Source organism: Lutjanus erythropterus, chromosome 7, assembly GCF_056507025.1.
Source record: "Lutjanus erythropterus isolate fLutEry1 chromosome 7, fLutEry1.hap2, whole genome shotgun sequence".
Taxonomy (NCBI): domain Eukaryota; kingdom Metazoa; phylum Chordata; class Actinopteri; order Lutjaniformes; family Lutjanidae; genus Lutjanus; species Lutjanus erythropterus.
The window spans coordinates 35,574,055-35,596,111 of NC_139323.1; the positions used below are offsets into that span (position 1 = coordinate 35,574,055).

General features: G+C 39.4%; 1 protein-coding gene across 1 annotated transcript in view; it reads left to right on the forward strand.

The window, feature by feature from the left end:
- Nucleotides 1–22,057, forward strand: part of LOC146324311 (discs large homolog 1-like protein) — a 156,359-nt gene that overhangs the window by 129,955 nt on the left and 4,347 nt on the right. The window contains exons 16-20 of the mRNA XM_084723625.1: nucleotides 2,787–2,901; nucleotides 13,447–13,629; nucleotides 17,435–17,498; nucleotides 19,712–19,727; nucleotides 21,616–21,657. Coding sequence (XP_084579751.1) covers nucleotides 2,787–2,901; nucleotides 13,447–13,629; nucleotides 17,435–17,498; nucleotides 19,712–19,727; nucleotides 21,616–21,657 — 420 coding nt within the window. The remainder of the gene's footprint in view (nucleotides 1–2,786; nucleotides 2,902–13,446; nucleotides 13,630–17,434; nucleotides 17,499–19,711; nucleotides 19,728–21,615; nucleotides 21,658–22,057) is intronic.

Below are 22,057 nucleotides of genomic sequence, written 5' to 3' on the forward strand. Positions count from 1 at the left end.
CCAGCCCTGCCATCAGTGTTTAACTGTTTTGACTATTATATTGTATTATTCTATATCAAGATATGTATCATGTACTCGAATAGAATTGAATAGTCTAAAAATATAAAGGTACGATTTATAAAACTTATCGCCGAGCCCTAGTAAAGGCTACATCGATAAACAGTAGAAGAAGTAGAGGCTGCAAACTGGAAACAAAACCAGCTGTTTTCCAGATGCCAATAAACCTCAAAAAAGAGGAAGAAGAAACAAAACAAGTCGCCTTTTTCTCACCATCTGCGAGAACAAAATATGTAGAGATGTCTTCAGGATTTTTTTTCAGTTTGTAATTATTCTTTCATGTGACAGTTCAGGTCAACAAGCCAAAACAGCTTCTGAGTTGTTTATGTCAGAATTTATGTGAAAAGGTGTTCTTATCTCTCATTAAGCACATTAACTGTTTTTGGAAAAAGTCTAAATTTATCTCAAGTGAGCATAAAAACTTTTCTTTTTCAGATTTTGTTGCTTCCATCAACCTTTTTTAATGCAATACTTCAAAATGATGAAGGAAACATGGTTATTGATTGTTGTCAGAGACCTCTGAATCTCTGCCCTCATCTCAGATTTGTTAGTGGTTGAGACGTGCCTGATGATTAGAGGAACAACTGACCAATCAGAGCTGAGCAGGTGGGATTCAGAATGGGTTTGTCATCTTTAAGCATAGCTAGCAAGCTGCCTAGCTACATTTGTGAAAAATTCAGAAATTCATGAATGAGTGAAGGGTTTTGTGATGTGCATGGGCATTAGGGGATGAATTAATCTCAATAAATACATTTTAATATCAGTATTTATGAATATCAATACTTTCTGCATGAAGAGATTTGTAAACACTGATTTTTAGGAGTGATGTGTGTGAGTTGGTGTGGTCGGCTCATAGTGGGTTTGCACGTGTGCGCGTGGTGTTGAGTGTGTCTTTACGATGATATTGACATGGACCGGGTCTGATGTAACAGGAGTTAATATTCAGATCAAACAGACTATTAGATTATGGCTGTAGAGGATCTGTTGACAGCTCTGTGCTTGCATCTGCAGGTCCGTGTGTGTGTGTGTGTGTGTGTCTGTAATAATTGTGTTCTTCCTCTGCAAGAGAACATGGAAAATAAAATTCCTGCAACTTTCATCACATCTAAAAACACATGTTGTACTTGTTGTACTACAGCCATTAGCAGGAAATGTGGTTGGCGGTGTGCATAAACCTGCACCACCCTCAAGGCCGTGTTCGTTCACGCCTCTGCTCTTCTCTTTGATCTACGCTCTGTAACGAGGTTTCTGAACTACTGAGCAGAGATGATTGAAGCGTAAAAAAAAATCGCTATCACTCAGATGCTTTTAATATGGAGTAACAAGCAGGTTGTAAAAGTATCTTAAAGGGACAGTTCACCCCCCCAAAAAATCAAAAATACATATTTTTCCTCTTACCCGTAGTGCTATTTATCCATCGAGGTTGTTTTGGTGTGAGTTAATGAATAGAGATGTCTGCCTTCCCTGGAATATAATGGAACTAAATGGTGCTTGTTGTGCTCAAAGTGCCAAAAAAATATATTTGAAAAATTTAACAACATTGTCTCTTTCCAGAAATCATGACCTTAATCAAGATAATCCACAGACCTTGTTTTTAGCAGCTTCATATAGGAACTATTTTCTTTCTACCTGTAGGTTTGCTGTCAAAATTTGGGTCGACTCATATTAAGTAGGGAACACTGGGGTCCTACCCTAGGAAACTGAATTTCCTGCTTTCTGGTAAATGTTTTGCACCAACTTGTGCCTTTTATGCTTCAGTTTATGGTGGAAATATCTTTATTTATGTGAAGGAAAACACCACCAGGTGACTCTTCTACATATAATGGAATTCAATGCAGTATGTCTTTGTCAAAATAAAAGTCCTCTGTGTTTTTATTGGATCTATTGGATCATGATTTATTGGATTGGACGGTGCACCTATGCTTTCTACTGAACTAAACCTGCCAACCGTATCACCACATAGAGGGAATGTGCATCTACTCATGGATGAGAGGTCACAGTTCAGCAGAGCAGGACGCCATCACTGTTTATATCGCTTCCTTCTCTGCTGTGATACGGCTGGCAGATGTAGTTCGGTAAAAAGAAAATAGTTCCTTCATGAAACTGCTCACGAGGTCCATGGATTGCCTCGATTAACCAGGTCATGATTTCTGGAAAAGAGATATTGCTGGTAAATTATTCAAATGTATATTTTTGGTGCTTTAAGCACCACAGTGCCGTCTCGCTCCATTACATCTGAGAGAAGGCAGACATCTCTAGGGTTGATATCTCCAAAGCTCAGGAACTCACACCAGAACTATCCAGATGGATAAAATAACACTACAGGTAAGTATTGTATTTTTGATGGGGGTGAACAGGAGCATTTTAATAAGGCACTGTTTTTTGTTTTTTTTGTTTTTATAAATTGGTTGAATATTTACTGTGTTAACATATTCTACTCTCTGTAATGTTTTTTTTATATGAAAACACTTTAACTTGAGTTGCACAAATGAATTTCAATGGGAGCCTGATACTTATTAGGTCATATCTAACTGGCTGGTTGTAAGACAAACAACGCAGTTTTACCAAAAAAAATAGTTTTTGCACATATATTTCCTGGTGTGCCTGTTAAAGGGTTAAATTAGATTCTCAATGGATATTTAATATTTGAACCTGAAGTCTGCAGGGTCTAACAATGTTTGTCCTTTTTATCTGTGTGTGTGTGTGTGTGTGTGTGTGTGTGTGTGTAGAGTACAGTCGTTTCGAGGCGAAGATCCATGACCTGAGGGAACAGATGATGACCAGCAGTGTCAGCTCCAGCTCCACGTCGCTCCGCTCCACACAGAAACGCACACTTTACGTCAGGTAACACACACTCACACGCAGAGCACAGAGAGGTGACTGATTGTCTAGTGTCCTTCAGTGTGACACAACTATTATAAGGTCTTATCTCAGCTGTCAGCTCCATGTTGTGTGTGTGTGCGTGCGTGCGTGCGTGCGTGCGTGCGTGCGTGCGTGCGTGTGTGTGTGTGTGTGTGTGTGTGTGTGTGTGTGTGTGATGCTGAAAGAGAGGATATCACATCCAAAATCACAATTAGATTGTCTGGCAAATACTGTCTAACACACAAACACATCCATCGCCCGTCGACCCTCTTGATTTCTGTGTGTGTGTTCCTGCGTCCTTGTGTCAGTCCTGTCCTCGCCTGTTCAGACTTCTCTGAATCACCCTGTCCATCCTCAGTTTCCTCTGTGGGGGCCAGAGGCGGTGTCAGTCCTTAACCACCTGCAATTTTAAGATCGTTTCCTCGCAAGATTCACAGCATGTGAAGTATTGATTAAACGCTAGGTCGCTGGGTCCAGATCAGTCACACTGGAGCTCTGAGGAAATCGATACAATGGAAAACAAAGACAGGAAAAGCAACTCTAATGGTCACGCTAACGATTAAATCTTCTGGTTTGGCTTCAAGGAGGCAAGGGATCCATTTTTAAAACATGTTGTCAAAGAGCAAATATCTGCCCGAGTATATAGAATCTATACTGTCCAACATTTAGCACAAAACCTCACAATTCAATATGTGTAAAACAACAAGATGACAGCAACAATGTGACAGTAGTGACTTATTCTGTAGCAGGTGAGCATACAAACAGAACAATTAGAAACAACGGGTGACAAAACATCTTCACCATGTTAGAATTACTCTGAATTATAGAGGAACTGACTCTTTGATTGCAGATTACCCTTTCAGACAAGGGAATCCCCCCAAAACTTCTTAAAACATGCTGAATATTTCTATTTCATGTAATAGTGCAGCTATAAAAATATCTTGGGTTTGAACTTTGGGTCAGCCGTCACAAGTAAATACTGAAAAAAGCTACTGCAAAATGTAGATAATATAAGCTGTGCATCAGTTTCACGTAGCCAGACCTCTCCTCTCCACACCGCTCAGCTGTACGTAAACTGATGGGACTCTCTAAAAAACTTGGTATTTCATCCATTTACAACCTTTTGGATAAACTAGTAAAACCATAACCTGAAAAGTTGCTGATTAACCTAATCTTTGCCTCAATCCAGAGATGAAACATACAAGAGAGCCCATGCCTAATTGTAACTTCAAACAAAGATGATTTTTACATTTTTGCGATCATTTTTGGTAGATTTTCGCTGGTTGTACTGCTGCCATGGCCGCAACCACGACTCGATTTCCCTGCAGATTTTCTAATGACTTTGACCTGGCTGTTGATAAATTTGTCAAATTGACCACCATAACATTAAACTAGAAATCTGTGCATCTAAATAGTGCTAAAATATATATCTCAAACTATCACGTTCCCATGTGAGACCAAACATACAAATTCATGATTTGATGATTTGATGCTTGATGTGCCTTAATTAAAATGATTATTTTATACATTATATTCTATGCGTGTATTGTGGAAGACGGGCTGAGATGGTCACGGAGCTCGGCGAAGCGTGCACTGCTGCACCCTGCAAAACCATCCAGCTGAAATACCAAGTTTCAGAAGAGACCGCAGTCAGGACTGTGATATAAAGGGTTCAAGAAAAATAATCTTTTTTTTAACATGTTTTCAGTAAAGCTTGTTAAAGAGTTAAAGATTCAGCTGAAGTTAATGAGTTTATAATGATATATTATATATCTGTCTTTGTTTTATTAAGTAAGGTAGGGAGTAAACAGCTTTTATATTATTTAGGATTTCCTGAAAAATAGTTTGGCAAATGAAAAAGAAGCATCTCAGCCATGACTAATAAATTTAAACTGGCTCTTGGTGGACATTGTGACAGACTCTTGTGCTGGTAAAATCACCTTAGGAGAGCTACTATTTTTGTTGTTTGTTTTTGTATCTGTCCAAAAATGCTAAAAAAAAAAAAAAAAAAAATCTTAAAGAAAAGAAACTCCAGCTGACAAGTACTGTGCACGAAGGGAACATCTGACCTGAACTATGTGCAAGTGGCCTGGAAGGAAAAGGCAGCAGCAGCAGCAGCAGCAGCAGCTGGGTCAGAGTCACCTTGAACTACACACTCTCTCGCACAGAGTGACTCACACTCAGAGCAGCACCGGGGTCACGCTCTGCACAGAGAGCAAGAGGTCGCATTCAGCCCTCTGGGAGCTGTAGTTCAACAAGTGTCATCTGCTTCATCAGACTGACTGAGAAACAAGCTGACTGATTGACTTCAACTAGCTGCTTTATCGAATATGTGACTGAAACATGATTGAAACTTTGTGTTGAAGTTAACGACAGCAGACCCACAATACTTTGCAAAACCTCAAATGACCTGCTTGGCATACACACCATTAAAACAAATTATTCCCTTGCTAGAAATGTAGATTTAATAGAAAAATATGAGGAAACACAACATTGCAGCTGTTCGCCGTCAACCTTGTTAAATTTTTAAGTAGTCACCCATAGGCATAATTACCATTAGCATAAATTAAATGTGCACCCACTGATTTTATTTGGATTTGGCTGAAAGTGAGGACAAATGGCCTGTCTACTGATCATTTGTTTAAAGCAGGAAAATTGTTTTGATATCCTGAATAACACTGCATTTGAGAGTACAAGAATAATGAACTTGAAGTTTATTTATCTATTATTTAGAGATACAAATTTGTGCAAAAAGAGGAAGATTATGTAAGAGAGATAAACCACAGCACGTCACACTCACCATGCCTATCATATATTCAAAGATCAAAACCAGGCCTTTAATGCTTGCTTAGCTTCAACCCACAGTTTGTCTGGACAAATTAGTTACGTAATTTAGGCATAACATTACTGAGTGCCACAGTTTTCCCAGTCATCCTGCTGTTCTTAGAGGCTCCGCTTTTCAACTTGTTGTTAGTTCATCCCACCACACAGCAACTTTTAGACATTTTCCTGTTGTTTGCTAGCAGACAGAAAGGGACAAGAGTCAATTTCACGCAATACAACACCAATGGAGAGCCATGAATTGTTTTCCCCTCCGGTATGGGCAGAGCTTATTTAACAGCTGCATACAAATATCAAATTTGTTTCGGCACAAAGAAAATACTAGTATTTATAAGGGCGACCTGGCTCAGAGAACAGTTATAGACACTTGGTTGCAGGAAAATGTTTTACAGAAAAATAAGCAAATGATTGTCATTCTGAAACTGCTCCAACAGTCAGTAGTATAACACCAAAACAGGAGGTTCATGGACCAAAACAAAATGAAAGTCAGCTCCTTATCGAGCATTAAACTTTAAAGCTCAACAAGCTATAAATTATTTTGCAGTGATAGAAAAACACTAGAAAATTTCTTCTGCTTAATTCAACCCTGATCAATAATAACAAGAATAAAAGTCTACAGCTCAGCTAGCAGCTCTGTGAGGAGATCTGTGGAATAGCTCCTCTGTGAGTTAATTGTTAATATCACCATGCTAACATGCGTACAGTGCTTCTGCTAAGCAGGTATGATGATGTTCACCAACATAGTTTAGGATGTTAAAAAGCCAATATGCTAATTAGTCTCAAAGTTTCAAAAGTCATCTCTGTTGTGAAGTTTTTCCCATGATAAAAATAGTTCCCACCTCAGTCTCCACCCACCTCTCCACCACTCGTGTAACTGCTCACCTTCGACTCTGTTCATTAGACATTGTAAAAGTACAGTGGTAATATAGGAGTAAATCAGCCATAGATTTTCAAACCGTAAACTACAGATCATGCATATGAATGCCAGAAAGCTGCTCTATGGCAGAAATGCAGAAAGAATGTCAAGTGCAGGTGAATTATCTTATCTTGCTGATGCTATGCTAGCAGTTAATGAGGATAACTTTCATCGTGATGTGATTTCTTCATGCACAACCCCAAAGCTGTGAAGTTTTCTGTCAAAATCATCTTAATGAATGTGGCCATTAGCTAATTCTGCATCTTAAAATGATCTAGCACACAGTAGAGTTGTTGGAGTCACTGGATAAAACAGAAAAATAAACTTGACCAACGTGTTGGCCCGTACTCTCTGTGTCCCGTCAGGCCTCATTATAAGTTTTGCATCGAAGCCCATCTGTTTTTTCATATAATTTTCAACACATTTCTCTGGAAAATGACTTCTGCAAAACCAGACTACAGGCAAGTAGATTTCCTACCCACTTGCCTGACTGAGCACATGAAAAAACTATCAACATCGAACCCTGACACTGCAGTTCCAAGGTGCTTGTTACATGTCTTCTTGCATGTAAAAACCACCATACGGACATGTTAACAAGGTTAAAAACATGATTTTTATCAGAGTGCCATCTTTAAACACAAAATGCAACAGACACCCACATCAGTTTGGTGTTTATTTTATCATAAACCAAAGTGTTGGACACTGAACCACTGAATTAATTTTTGATGATGAACGATTTTTGTGAACATGACTGTAAAATTGCAGATGTCAGATAATTACCATGACACCTACTGTAAGTTAATCACTTTACATGCTGCATTTTAATGACAACTTTCCCCCACATCTTGTCAAAATGAGGCCACGATCATTTCAAGGTTACACAGAATAATGTAGTAACCCCCCTGATAACCCACATGATAAATCACTGTCATACATGAATCTGGTTACTGCCCAAAAATGACCAATCAGCACGCAGTATTGAAAGAGGAGCCCTCAGACTGGCAACTGATTGGTCATAGTGAGGCTCTTGGTGCGTGATAGATTGGGGGTGTCTGGTGCTCTGGGCTTCTGTATGTGTTCATGCATGTACGGTGTGTGCGTGTGTGTAGTGGGATGTTTGTACTCTCTGTGTGTGTATAACGAGTAAGACACACACTCACCTTTCTAGGAGGAAATGTCACTGCAGCAAGGTGACAAATGTATGACTGTGTGAAAGTTATGCCAGACTGCAGCTTTATAGCTGTGGTGGCGACTCCTCCATCCACTTTAGAACTATAGTTTTTGTAGTTTTAGTCCCAGGTGTGGGCGGCCTTTTCATCCCATCCCCATTCAAAGTATATGTATTTTAAATTAACAGTGACATTTTTTCTGATGTTTTTATGTTAAATATTAAGATTTTTTTTTTTTACTGTAAGAACACGGGAGGATAAAGAAAGTCCTGATGGACGCTGTTAAAGTCTAAGAGGTTTTGATCAATAGATGTATAATAAAACATTGATGCATTGATTGGGGTTTTAGGGCAGCATGGAGGCTTAGCCTTGTCTGACTGGACACTGAAAACTGATAGCAGCCTCTGTGCTGCTGTTCTGCTGCACATATCAATTTCGAAGCATTTTAAGTGAACAATATGCTCTGGGACATTTGCTTCTTGTAACTGAATATTATGGTTTTAAATTGCTTCAGGGCTTTTTTTTTTTGATTAAGTTGACTGAATGAGGTCTGACTTTTATGAAATTTACAGCATGGTTGAACATACAGTATAGATAGAAAAGTGACTATATATTGATGATGACTGTATTCCAGTGACTTTCCCTGCATATTCACCTCTAAATAAAGTGCTTATATGCAGTAATGTTATCTGAGTATTCAGTGAAAAGTGAAACTGCAATGCAGTTTGGACAATAGGTTGCTGTCTGTGCAAAAAAAACCCACCACTAACACAGTCGTTAAAGTTTAAAATTTCCCCAGCACTCGGTGGGAAAAGACCAGTGCAAAAATATATGGTGTTTAATTAGTCTCAAAATGCGCGTACATAAAAACCAGGCGTTTCCATGAGGTATAAAAATACAGAACAGTATCTGCATGCAGAAAAGCATCCTCTCCAGGGAGAATTTCAGTGCACGAAAAAGGTCCCACAAGCACTCACTCACTCAAGTTGACTTTTTACTTTTGGAGGCGGGGTTAAATGTTTGGTTTGATCACTGATGCAATCGAAAGCCTTAACTAAGTTATGCATTAGGTCTGCAGTTTGTGTAGTAATTGTAAACTTACTTAAACGTACATCTATATGGCTGCACAATTCATTGAAATGTAATTGAAATCACAAAATGGGCAAGTGCAATATCCATATCACAGAATTTATTGGTAAAAATGGTGACAAAAACAGCATTATAATGAAGTACTTTCGTGCTGCAGAGATGCCCTGCCTCAATATGTTTTTTTTTTTACCATATTGAGGAGCCCTAATCTTATATTCCACTGCTGTAGAAACAAATGGCCTTTTGGTTATACACAATTTACTTGTGTCAAGGGAATTTTAGAGGTGGCTGGTCTTGACTTTGCCTCTTTTTCCTCCATCATCTTCTTCTTGATGATTCTGCCACCAGAAGCACGAGGGCGCCAGTTGCCTCCAGCCTCAAAAGTCAATGATGAGCGAGCGAGTGCCGGGCGGTCGCGAGCGCACAGGGAGGGTCAAGCTCACACTCGTTGGCGTCCAATGCTCGTAGGACCGTATTTGTGCATGCGTGGCAGAAATGTTCCCTTCTGAGGATACTTTTCTGTGGATGAACAGGTTTTGTTTTTTTTTTCTGTTTCACTCTGCAGTAATTATCCTGTGTTCTTTCACTCGGGTAATTACATTTCAGAGGTTTCCACACAGGAATTAGAACATCTGTAACAGTGAGAGGTGGTAATTGATTTAGAGTTACATTTACACATGGCCTTAATAACACTGGAAACAATCCATCAGTGTAACCTGCGAGCTAAAGAATTCATTTGGGATGTGTAGAGCTCTATTCTAGTTTTTACTTTTGGATTAATGACATCATGACGGACAAGAAGCTTATTTATAGACTCACATCTGACAGCTGCCATCCACTTTATGTATCTGTGGACACGCTGATGTAACTCACGTTTACAACATTTCCTCTAAATTTTCATATGCTGTAAATTTACTATTTTAGAACATTTCAAGTGATTGCAAACACACATATGAATATTGATGTCAGATGTAAATTGCAACACAGTTCAGCTGCAGGCTGTGCAAACGCAGCACTAATATTGTATTCATTAGTTACAAATTTCCACTTGTACATTTCTACAGGTTAAGATGCATGCTGGGATCAGGCCGTTGTGAAAAACACTGCAGTAATTATTGTGTTCCCTCACTCGAGTAATTAAATTTCAGAGGTTCCCACACAGGAAATCAACTGACTGTAATATATAGGACAGATAGTTGATTTAGAGTGACATTTACACACGAAGCTGTGGCCTTTGTGATACCACACACTATCCGTCAGCGTAACTAGGTGGCTGCAAAATCATCTGGGATGTGTGGAAGTCACAAAATCGAAGTTCTCTTGTTTGTTTTTATTTTATATTTTCTTCTGTAATCACTGACTCTTGGTGTAGTGAAGAATATTAAGCTCATTTTATATCGTCGGATATATGAGATTACCTACTTGCAGGGTTTTTTGGAGTAACTAACTACATGTAATTAAATGACAAAATAAATACAAATTGTAATCTGTTACAGTTATTGAGGAAAAAAATGTGATAAATTACAGTTACTAAAAGTGTTGTGATTACAATGGGGTTAGTTTCCACTGGTTTAAAGTTTCATCTGAATTAAAGAGGACCTATTATCCTAAATTCCAGTTCTAAATCTATACTGTATATAGTGTACAGCTAACTAGCAGTAGCAGTTAGCTTCATGTAGAGATACCTGTCCATCAGAAAGTCATTTGAGCAGCAGCAGGACATCAGAAGGAAAAACAGAAAATATGAAACTCCTTCACAGCTGGAAAAGCCTTTTCTGTAAGACAAACTGAACACAAATAGTCCTGAACAGGGCGGTCGAGCGAAGACAGGTGCTGTTCATGCTGTGCTGTGCCTGGAAATGAAAAAACTGCAATGGACCGACATCAGCCAGTCAAGCCAAGTCATGAAAAGTAGAAAAGAAAAGTATTTCAGCATTTAGTACAGTCTGAAACCTGAGCGTTTTGCTCACAGAGATTACTCCTACATATGTTTGCCTATATATTTTACCGATATTTAACACTTTTGATGTGTTTATTTAAAAAATTAACATCCAACAGTTTAACAAAATGAATATCCAACATTGTAACATTTATTTTTATATGTGTATGTGTCAAAAAGTGAGGAAAAGTATAATATGTCACCATCTGTGATCACAGTTGTCTGATGTTGACTGTGAAGAAGCTCAACCACAGCTGGAAAAGTCACGTGACCACAGCTGATCAGCGAAACCCCGGCTGAACTGTTGACCTCCTGGTCATAAGATCACATTTCTATTAGACTGTTCAGTCTGATAAGAGAGACGTATTTTAGCAGCCAGATAAATTTATCATGTGTTGTGTGAAAGTCTTTCTTTTATCATCTTTAATCTAACATCAATAAAACATTAGGTGGTGTTTTTTTTTTTTTTTTTTGTATAGATGTTAGACTCTCTGCGTCTACCTCCGTCTGATTTTCTCTCTTTTTCTCTCTCAGTTTCTCCTTCTCCGTCTATGTTCTGTTTTATTGATGAAGGCAGCGGGGACTTCAGGGGATGCCGGTTATTTCAGCTCTACTTCCTTTGCACGCACGCACACACACACACACACACACACACACACATTGCTGGCCTACTTTCCCGGGTCTTTTCCCTCTGGATGGGTTTGAAACTCTGTGGTCACAGAGACAGATCACTGTTCAGACACACACACACACACACACACACACACACACACACACACACACACACAACACACACAGTGACACACAAGTGCACACAGACAGATGTGTACAATAACACATATACACACAGGCATATATACGGAGACAAGGTCATAAATGAATAGTGTATGAAAACTGTCCTCAGCTGCTCAGTTTGTTATTTACTACAACAAATCTCTCTGTCTTATTTTGTCAGTTTATTTTATTTCAACTATTTATTATGTTGTATACTGTTGTTGTCAATAGCTGTTAGAAATGTGAAAAGGCATCCTGATATTTTTTTTCTTCTAAAATGGAATCAAGATAAAAAGTATAGTGAATATTTTGACACTTGTAACATAGCAAGAGAAAAGAACAAACAAGTATTATAAAAGTCAAGAATCAATACAATAAAATAAAATATGTAAAGATGATCTGTTTTAAAATGAAGAGAGCCGCACAAATGAAGATGGAAAATATGGACCAGATAATGTGCAATTGCTCAGAGTGTGAAAAATGTGTGCAGTGGATGAGAATAATAGCCCCCAGATATGTGAAAATGTGCATTAAAGGTCCAGTGTGGAAGATTTAAGGAGATCTATTGTCAGAATATGGCAGAAATAGAACGTATATAAGTAGTGCATAATCTCCTGAAAATAAGAATCATTGTGTTTTCGTTGCCTTAGCTTAGAATGAGCTGTTTATATGCACAGAGGGAGGGAGTCCTCTCCAATGGAGGCCGCCCATAGGTGGTTTATAATTAACTAGACCACTACAACACAAAAAGTTGGCGACCATTTAGTCCAAAAGGAGTTGCTTGCCTGGCTCATAAGCCAAAAAAAAGTTTTCTAGCTTCTAAGTTTACTTAGTTGCCCTCGCCTGCCAGCCCCCTCTTGGCCCAGAGACTTTTCATATCAGATATTTTAATCACTTTTCTTGGTTTTAGGAAAGTTTTCCAAATATAAAATGTCCAGGGCTCAAAAGAAAAAGATGTTTGCAGTTCAAAGTGTCCTGAGACGTGTCCTTCATAACGGCGGTTTATGGGGAAAATGCTTTTTGTGCTGCAGGGGAATTTTTCTCTGCAATACTGCGAGTGGCCACTGTAAGAAATCGGAGGGAAGGCTGAGCGGCAAATCGCATATTACTATATTATGATGCAGCCATGTTGCACTACCATGATTCTACGGTAGCCCAGAAAGGACAAACCAGACATTGTCTCTAGTTAGAGCCTTCTGTGTTTCTCCCTCGCTGGGGCTCTTTGCCCTCTCAGTGGCTCCCTGTGACTTTGACAAAAAAAATATATAGAAATTATTGTTTCTTTTTCTTTAACATTTTCATTTATCATTGCTGAAGGCCCAAAAGTGATTCTTACATTCTCCAACTACATATATATATATATATATATAAATATTTTGTCATCTAAAATGGGCGTCAAAGCCTGAATCTCTGCCTCATCGCCTTTTCCTCAAACTTTTTTCTGCTGCTAGAGTTGAGTCTCCCTCAGCTAGGTTTGGATTTTTCTCAGAGAAAAATATCATAAAAGTAAAAGTGAATCTGGAGACAGATTTTTTTTTTCTTTTTGGCCAAAAGTGACTTTTGATAGTGAAGGCTGACGACTCCTGTCCTTCATGCATGAAAAGGTGACAGTGAGGCTGTAATCTGCAACCTCACCCACTAAATTCTACACACTGGTCCTTTAATGTACCACATTAATGTCACTAAATAAATGACCGGTCTGTCTTTTTCTGCCTCCTCTGTCACACTGGATCGTCTCACTGGAGTTGTGTTTTTGACTAAATGTGTGTAACATGAATTGTTTGTTTCTTTGTCTGCAGAGCGTTGTTTGACTACGACGGAAGTGCGTCAGATCTGACCACGCCCAATCAGGCCCTGCCATTTCATTTTGGGGATATCCTCCATGTGAGCAGCGCTGGCGAAGAGGAGTGGTGGCCCGCCCGTCACCTCAGCCCCCCGCCTCCAAACTGCCCTGAAGTCGGCGTCATCCCCAGCCGCAGGAGGTCAGAACTCAAAGAGTACTTCTACAGTGTGATATCAGTACTTTTACATGAGCAAAGGATCTGAATACTTCCTCCGCCACTTCTCATAACACTGCAAACATCATCATTTTATAGAATCCGCTAAATATAAACCCGTGATGGAAATTTCCCTCTTCTCACCTCCCTCTTCCTCATCGTTTTCCAGAGGAGGAGGTGACAGACAGATGTTGATAGGTTTCTGAGGTGGGAGGAGGAGATAATTTGGAGCAAGTCTTGTTACTGTCCGCGTCGCTGAGAGAGGTGACGGGGACGGAGGCAGGGAGGGATGTGGAAAGTGATGGAGTGGAAGGGAAGAAAGTGAGGGCGTGTTAAAATGTGAATAAGTGAAAGAGGGATTAGAGGCAACAAGGATGGGTGGGGAGTGAGCGAATGAAACATGGGAGGAATGGATGTAGAGACTGTCACACAGGGGTTTAGACGCCGGGGTATTAATAGACTGAGGTGTTAGAACAGAGGCAGGGTGAGAGAATCTGGGGTGTTGCAGGCTGGTGCATTAGGGGTAATAAATTAACTGTGGCAAATAGAACTTTACTTATTACAGGTTGAGATTTCAGATGATGAAGTCTTACAGAAGATATTAGCATGCTAATGTATTCGCATATATATACGTATATATGTATATGCTGTGTTTACAGTATTTTTACGGCTGTACCTTGTCATGAGGCGACATTTTCCCATGACAAACCACCATTATATGAGGCGTTTTATTGTTCTCTCCAAACCAACCAAACTCCATTGGCAAAATAAGTCATTTTACCTCACAAACACTGGAGGTGCTGATCTACTGCTGCCTCGATTGTTTGTTTGTTTGTGTTATTGTGTGACTTCGGTGTTTTAAAAGGTTTGTTCAGATTTGACGTCAAATAATAACACAAACAAACTGACAAATCGAGGCAGTGGTAGACCGGCAACTCCAGTGTTATGCAAGGTACAGTTGAGAGAAAGTAGATTGCCTTCAGTCTGAAGAAGCAGCAGGAACGGGAAGTGAAGTATGGTAATGCTGTAGACAGGGTCAGCATCAAAACAAGCAACAAAAAATCAATATCAGTTTAAGTGTGCACTCTATTTAGAATATTTTTACAGTTTAATTCCCACATTATATTGCGACTCCACTTCATTGCCTTCTCCCAGTTTCTTCCCCTGATTAACGCCAAATTTTCGCATCTTTTTTCCTTTTCATTATCATAACCTTTTTTTCTGGCACTTTACAGCATGTATAAGCTGTACAACTCCACTGTTTCCACCTCCAGTACATCCAGACTCATCCTCCCCAGTGAGTGAGAGATGGACAAAGTACCCAGTACCCAGAGAGAGAAATACTCAGATGTCCTTGAAGGAAGAATTCCCATTTCTTATGGAAAGTTTTAAAGGAAAGGGAGAGATTTTTTCTAAAAGCAGCCTAACTAAAATACCCTTAGAAAAACATTTGTAAAATATCCATTTTACTGTAATCCAGTTTGAAATTGGACTAGGCATTGTGTTTTTCAGTAATAGGTGTAATAAATTATAGGCCATATGCAGGCATCTAAAAGCTGTGATAAGAGAATATCTCCTCCTCTCCTCAAACTCCTCTTTTCAACATGCTAGTCTCCTTGTCAGCTCCCCTTCCCTTTCCTTTTTCCTCTCCATCCCCTCCTTGTCCCCTCCTCATCTTCTCCTGTTTCACCTGCTCCCCATCCTCTCCTCCCCCTCTGTCCTTCTTGTTTTCTCCTCTTCTTCACTTTTTCATCTTCCTCTCCTCTCTTCTTCGTCTCAAGGAGCCGCTGTTTTTTGCTTTGAAAATACAATCTAATCATGTTATTTGGAGGAAAGAAAAGGGGGAGACAGAGGGGGTGACTAGCAAAACACAGGACTGAGACGAAACAAAGACAACTTACTTGCCGACACTGTAGAATAAATGTTCTCACATGACAGTATTGTTTTGGGTTGTAAAGCCTTTTAGATCTGAGCTGCCACCAGGGATTAAAACTGAAGAATCGCCTGCAGTCAAACATTTTTCCTTTGTTGTAATTTATGTCATGGGCTTCAGTGCTGCTTGTCTGCTTTCAGACATGGTTGTTTGGCTGTTTACAGACACTCTGAGGCTAAAAGCTGCATAATGTAAGACTTTGTCTGAAAACACATCTGGCTTGTCAGCCTAAATTATAAAATGAGTCTTCAGCAGAGAAACACACCCCTGAACGCTGAGACACTTGAGATTCACCTTATTTGAAATTCTGGCGTTGAATCTGATCACCAGCAGGAAATGGCCCCGCACAGGAAGTGACACATCTAAATTTAAATTTAGCAGACAAAACTGTCTCCTGAGCAGACAGCAAGCAGGAGGGAGCAGACCCGTTATGAGGAGAAAATGTCCTTTCCACTGTATGGCTGAAGTATTTTAGTATCACTCTCACCTCTCTGCATCGGTCGTAAGACAATCACAGCCCGTTCAGAGTAGTGGACACTTACATGATATCTGATCTTTACTGTCATGTCACATAATATCTTGATATTAAAGTCCGTAAATCAGCTCACCTCTCACTGCTATTCAGAAAATCCCATTATCTCGTTGTGCTGCTTATAGACAAGATAGATCCCAAAATACTTTGAACATATTAAGCTACAAAATTACTTTTTGAATGTGAAGAGATGGAACACGTTGGCTGTGAGATTAAAGGGTCAGTTAGGGCTTTTTTGAAGTAGGGTAGCCAGTGTATTACCAGCAGCAGATTGCGGTCGGCATGCTTCCAGTTTGGAGAAGCAGCAGGAGCACTGGTGTGGGAAGCTAAGCAATGTACCGCTGTGGACAGGGTCAGCAGCAAAACGTGGTTAGGCCACCTAAAAAAAGGCCCACATAAAGAATTACACTTTATTTTAAGTGAATATATTCTATATTTAGAATGTTTTCACTGTTTTACATTACCTTTTCAGACAGTAAATTGTCATTATATACGCTAAATATCAGCCTAACAAAACCAATCAGACTCTTCGACAAGCAACAGAAATTCAGCCTTGCAGAACACATGATTTGCCGGTCTCCTGCTGCCTCAGTTGGTTAGCTTGTTTGCATTATTGTTCGAGTTTGGTGAATCCGAACTAACCCTTTAAAACATCAAACAGTACCTCCCATTGCACTGGTTTTGCCAGTGGGGTCTGGTTGGTTTGGAGAGAGCAATAAACTAACTAATATAACAGCAGATTCCATCAGGAAAGGCGATCAGGCAATAAAGTAAAATGTTGAAAATACTGTTAATATTGTGTATACTTTATATATTTTTGGTTATTTTTCAATGGCTAAAATATGTTTTGCTGCCAGCCTTGTTCACTGGTTAACTTCTTTCACTTCTTCTCTAAACTGGGAGCCACCATCTGCCGCAGCTAATACACTGACTAAAGATAAATTCCTAATACAACCCAGCTTCAAAAAAAAATCTGGACTATCCCTTTAAAGTAGCTCTACAGTTTCAGGGTTCCTGCCGTTTTATGATGACAAGTCAGTGATAACAGGTTTGATCTTCCAGACATAAAAGGTGATTAGAGGGAAAATTCACATTCGCCTGGTTAAACCTTAATTATTTTACTGTGAACAATTTCTGTTATGTCGGGAGTCTTTCACAGGTTTAGAGCAGAAAAAATGATGATGATTCAAACAGAGAAAGTAAATTAAAGCCAGCTGCATTTCCAAGTTTTAGCTTCTGTCCATATTCTGATTGTTGTGTCGCTGTCTGTCCTCTCTGAACATTTCTCCTGATGTGTTTTTCTTTTCTGTCTTTCCATCTCACAGGGCAGAGAAGAAGGAAAGGTCAAGGTTAAAGACGGTCAGAGTGACGAGGTCTCAGGACAGATCGGTGAGTAGAAACTGGATTTATCCACCTTAAAATTAGATCCCTTTTCTCCCTCTTCATAAATAACATGAAGAGTAAAGGTTGCTGGTAAAAAAAAAAAAAGATTAAACCCTATATTTGAGTGTGCCTTTATTCCCTCGTTTGTCAGACAAAACAGGTGTTTAAGGTAAATATTGAGTAATTACTAAAAGCAGTGAACCATGTTCAAACAGCCACAGGGTGAATACTACTGTACTGCATCGGTCTCTGAATGAACTCTCGCTGCCAACAAACATGCCTGCCATATGAAACTCTTAATAATGGATATCCTGTGGGCTTCAGTTCTCAGATGAAAACTCAAATGTGTTGAGATGCCGTTGAACCAGGTGCAGAAGGTTTGACATTGTGTTATGAGCAGAGGAAAGTGTTTTTTCACCTGTCAGCTAAATTTTATACAACTGTGCTGTTATTAAAATCACAGTAGAGACAATGCAGAGATGTTAACCCTCTCTGATCGTAGGGGTCGTTTCTCATCTAAACTGCCGTAATGTGACAACACAACAACAACTAAATTTAACAAGGTTATCAGAAAAATATATTTTACTTCTTTAGTAAAGGCAGGGTAGTGTTACATGAGATTAAATAAGCAAAGATAAGAATAAAAGTAAGAATAGAGCAAAAGCAAAGATATGTAAAGATAAAGGCAAAGATAAATCACAATTTCAAGTCCTTGGAACAATAAACTGGCCAGACTCAGGTATCATATTGTAGATTCTGCAGTATTACTATTATTATTACTATTACTCCTAAGATCAAATATATATATATACTGTAGATACAATATGAAATATTTCTAAATTACCAATATTTTATTAATTATCAGCCAGTGTAACACCCTAGTGTCTGAACGAACTGTAGCTATTTAAAATGTGTTTTAGAGAGAACTAGAGATAAAGCTAAATGGATAATTGTCACTGTTGTACAGATGGCTGTTCCTCTTTTTTTTTATTACATTACTCAACAAGTCAGTCATTAGGATCTAGGAGTGCCCGGATCGATCGGCAGCTGATCGTTATTGGCTGATATTCAGTTGAAAAAATGCGATCGGGACACTGGAATAAATGTAAACCAATCGATGACGCAAAAAAACTATTTTAAAGCCTGTTTTAAAAATAGCACAAAGTCTCATGTATGTAGTCATATGCTCAATACTTCCAAAAAAAACTTGGTAGTGAAATCATTTCTGGTAGAAAGCCCTGAAGGCAAACTAGTACTTGGGCCCGTGTGTACCGTTGTCCAGCCCCGTTCACTGTCCAGGAGTCGTGCATGTAGTTGCTCAGGCGCTGTACAGTCACACAGCATTTACATCCTGGGTTACGCTGCCACCTGGTGGAGATCCCAATACACTACAACGTGTTCAAACTGACACAGCTGCCACACAGCTGCTTTAACACAACAGGAAAACAGTGGCTCATAAACAGTCAGCCATCATGATCAGGGATTGTTGACCAGTAACTTTCTTGATACTCTAAACCTCTTTGGTCTCTAATTATCACTAGATTTTCTTGATTTTAAAGATCTTTCTGTGTGAGTGTTTTCATCTACAGATCAGCAGAAACGCTACACAAACTGTTTGGACTTTAATCGACAAAGTTTCGAGTCAAAGAATTTCTGCGACTATGAGTTTAATGTATGTGTTTTCATAGTGACACCGACCGTTACCAACTGACTAATTAAAAGTACACAAACTAGCTTTTTGTTACTTTGACACTTGTGATGTTGAAAGGTGCGGTCTGAGTTCACAGGCGAGGCAGCGACGTGACTTTAATCACACTTCACGCGGCGTGATGATGAGAGCTGACACACGAGTCTAACACGAGCTATTGATATCACCGTGTTGTTGGCTCGCTCTCTGTTTTCCTCGCGCTGTGTGTGAATCAGCAAGTCCGCAATCAGCAACTCTGCACGCTCAGGAGCTGATAATTAAAAATTATCACACACACACACAATATATCCCCTGGCTCCATGCTTTGAGAAAGTCTGCAAATTAGTCTTGCTCACTCTTGGACTGTGTGTGTGTGTGTGTGTGTGTGTGTGTGTGTGTGTGTGTGTTAGAGAGAGAGAGAGAGAGAGAGAGGGAGCGATCAAAAGGGAGGTTCTGCTGATCACAGTCAAGATAGCGTTATGATCATCTTTCAGTATGATGATTAATGCTCTCTTTCTCTCTCTTTCTGCAGGATCAGGATGACAAAGGTAGGTATTCTCTCCATCAGTGACACCTGCTGGTTAGTATGTGTAACTTCCTCTCCTGAGCAAACCAGACTGACACCACTGTACTTTTTACCTTCCCTAATATTACATCTCTAGTATCCTCCTCCTCCATAATGCTCTTGGATGGAGGAGGAGAAGTGTGGTAATATTTGAACATAATCAGATCATTCACCACAATTAGATTAATTAATTGTAGTAAAGGTCCAGGATTCAAAATCCTATTTAAGTAAAAGTAAGCAAGTTTTATCAGCAATACATAAAGTACCTAAAGTATAAGCCCTTGTACTTTAAATGGTCATTGTAGGTTTTTAAAATCTTGATTTGTGAAATAGTTAGTAGACATTGTAACAAAGAGTGCAGTATTTTCCTCTGAGATGCAGAATTGAAGAATTGTACTTCAGCACAGTACATGAGTAAATGTACCTAGTTTTACTTACTTTCCACTACTGCAAATGTTTGTATTGTTTCTGAAAGGTGGAACTGCACCACTTATTTCCACTTAGAGTCAGACAAAATGAGATTCTAGCGTCATTCACAGTTCCCTCATTTTCCCAGGGTACTCTGTTTTCATGCAGTGGTAGTTACGAGGGTTTCCCAGACTTTTTCATGCCAAGGACTCATATAATAGATGTGCATTAGACCACAGACCACCAATTTGAAAGGATTTGTCTTAAGGAATCGTCTCTGAGTATTTTTTATTTTTCGGTTTGAAGATAAAAAAAAGTCTTCATGGTCGATCAATGATCGCACAAGGATCACTATAAACTACAATAAATCTAAATGGATGACAGTTTTCTTTTCTTGTTGTTCCAGCTTCCAAAAAATGTGATAAAAGTTAAATTACTGCATCCCTCTTTTTGCTGGGGACCCCTTAGAACCCACTGAATGAACCAAACACATTCCAACACATAAAATCTAAAGAGAACAGATCCCGTCTTGTGTTTATGCTTTACAAACTACTTCCCAAAGATATATAAGGATTATTAATTTACTATTTTCATTGAGACTTTACTGCGTGGCAGCTCAGTGGCTCAGTCCTAATTTCGATCCTGAGTCGTGTCACCACAAGTATCCCTCTGCATCTGTCCCTGCAGCCAGCTTCCAAAATCCCAGTGAAGTGCAGATAAGCATGTGACCAAGGCTCGGCTGAAGTTGCCCGAGCAACGACCGATTGGCTGAGCTTTTCCTTTTGCTGCAGTGGTTGATTGCTTAAAGTTATACCAAATTAAATCAACATATCATCCAAACTTTTATTAATTTTTGATATGCGCGCCTCGGCAGGAAGCACTGAGATGCCACATTATAATCAATGGGATGGCCTGTGAATAAAAATCACGGGGGAATCCCGTTGAAGCTTGTCACACTTGCATCACATCGCGCAACATTGCCTTTTTATTGTGCTATCACATGAACCAGTCTTAGCTACAGTTGCATTGTTGGACCTCTGCTGCTTTGATTTCGACTGTTCTGTTTTTTAAATTGTCTCCCACAAATTCGTGGAAGTGCAGCACTAAATCGCTGGAGAAGAATTTCTCCGTCGTTACATCAGGAAAAGTTTTATTTTCAAAGGAACTGCCTGGACTTTGTTGTACCTTTCCTGATGCAATAAAGTAGAAATTTGAAACTAAATTACTATAACCATGTTGTCTGTTTGAGGCTGTAATGAGCAGGTGTCCACATACTTTTGGCCACAGCCTGAAGGTTTTGCTAGGGATTCTATAATACAGGCTAAGATAGACTCTAGCCTCATGCTCAAAGATTATTGTGTGACAGTGATATATCAAGAGTGCAAGTATGTGTGTGTGTTTGTCCGTGTATGTGTGTTTGTATGTGTGTGTGTTGCTGACTCTGACCTGTCTTGTCCTTCCAGAGCTGGTAACCTCTGGCACCAGCGATAGTGAGAGTTGTTCCTGTAAGTCTAGACCCTCCTCTATCTCTTTCTTTCTTTCTTTTCTTCTCTCTTCCTTCTTTTCTTTCTTTCTTTCGTTCAGTTTATTCTTTATTTCCAAACCTCAGCACTTACGTTGCTGCTGGTTTGTGTTTGTGTGTGTTTCTCTGTGTGTGTTTGTGGGTGCGTCCTGCATACATGCACATGTGTATTTGTGTGTGCTGTGATTATTGTGTTCTTATGTGCATGTGTGTGTTTGCGTGTCTATATGCGTGTGTGTGTTTGTGTGTGTGTGTGTGTGTGTGTTCCAGTTACCTTTCTCTGCTTCTCCAGCTTTTCCAGAGCTGTTGAAGACATTTAGTCTAAAAGGATAAGGGTGTGTTTTGTTGATCCCGCCCACTGTGCCTCTAAATGTGTCCGTCTT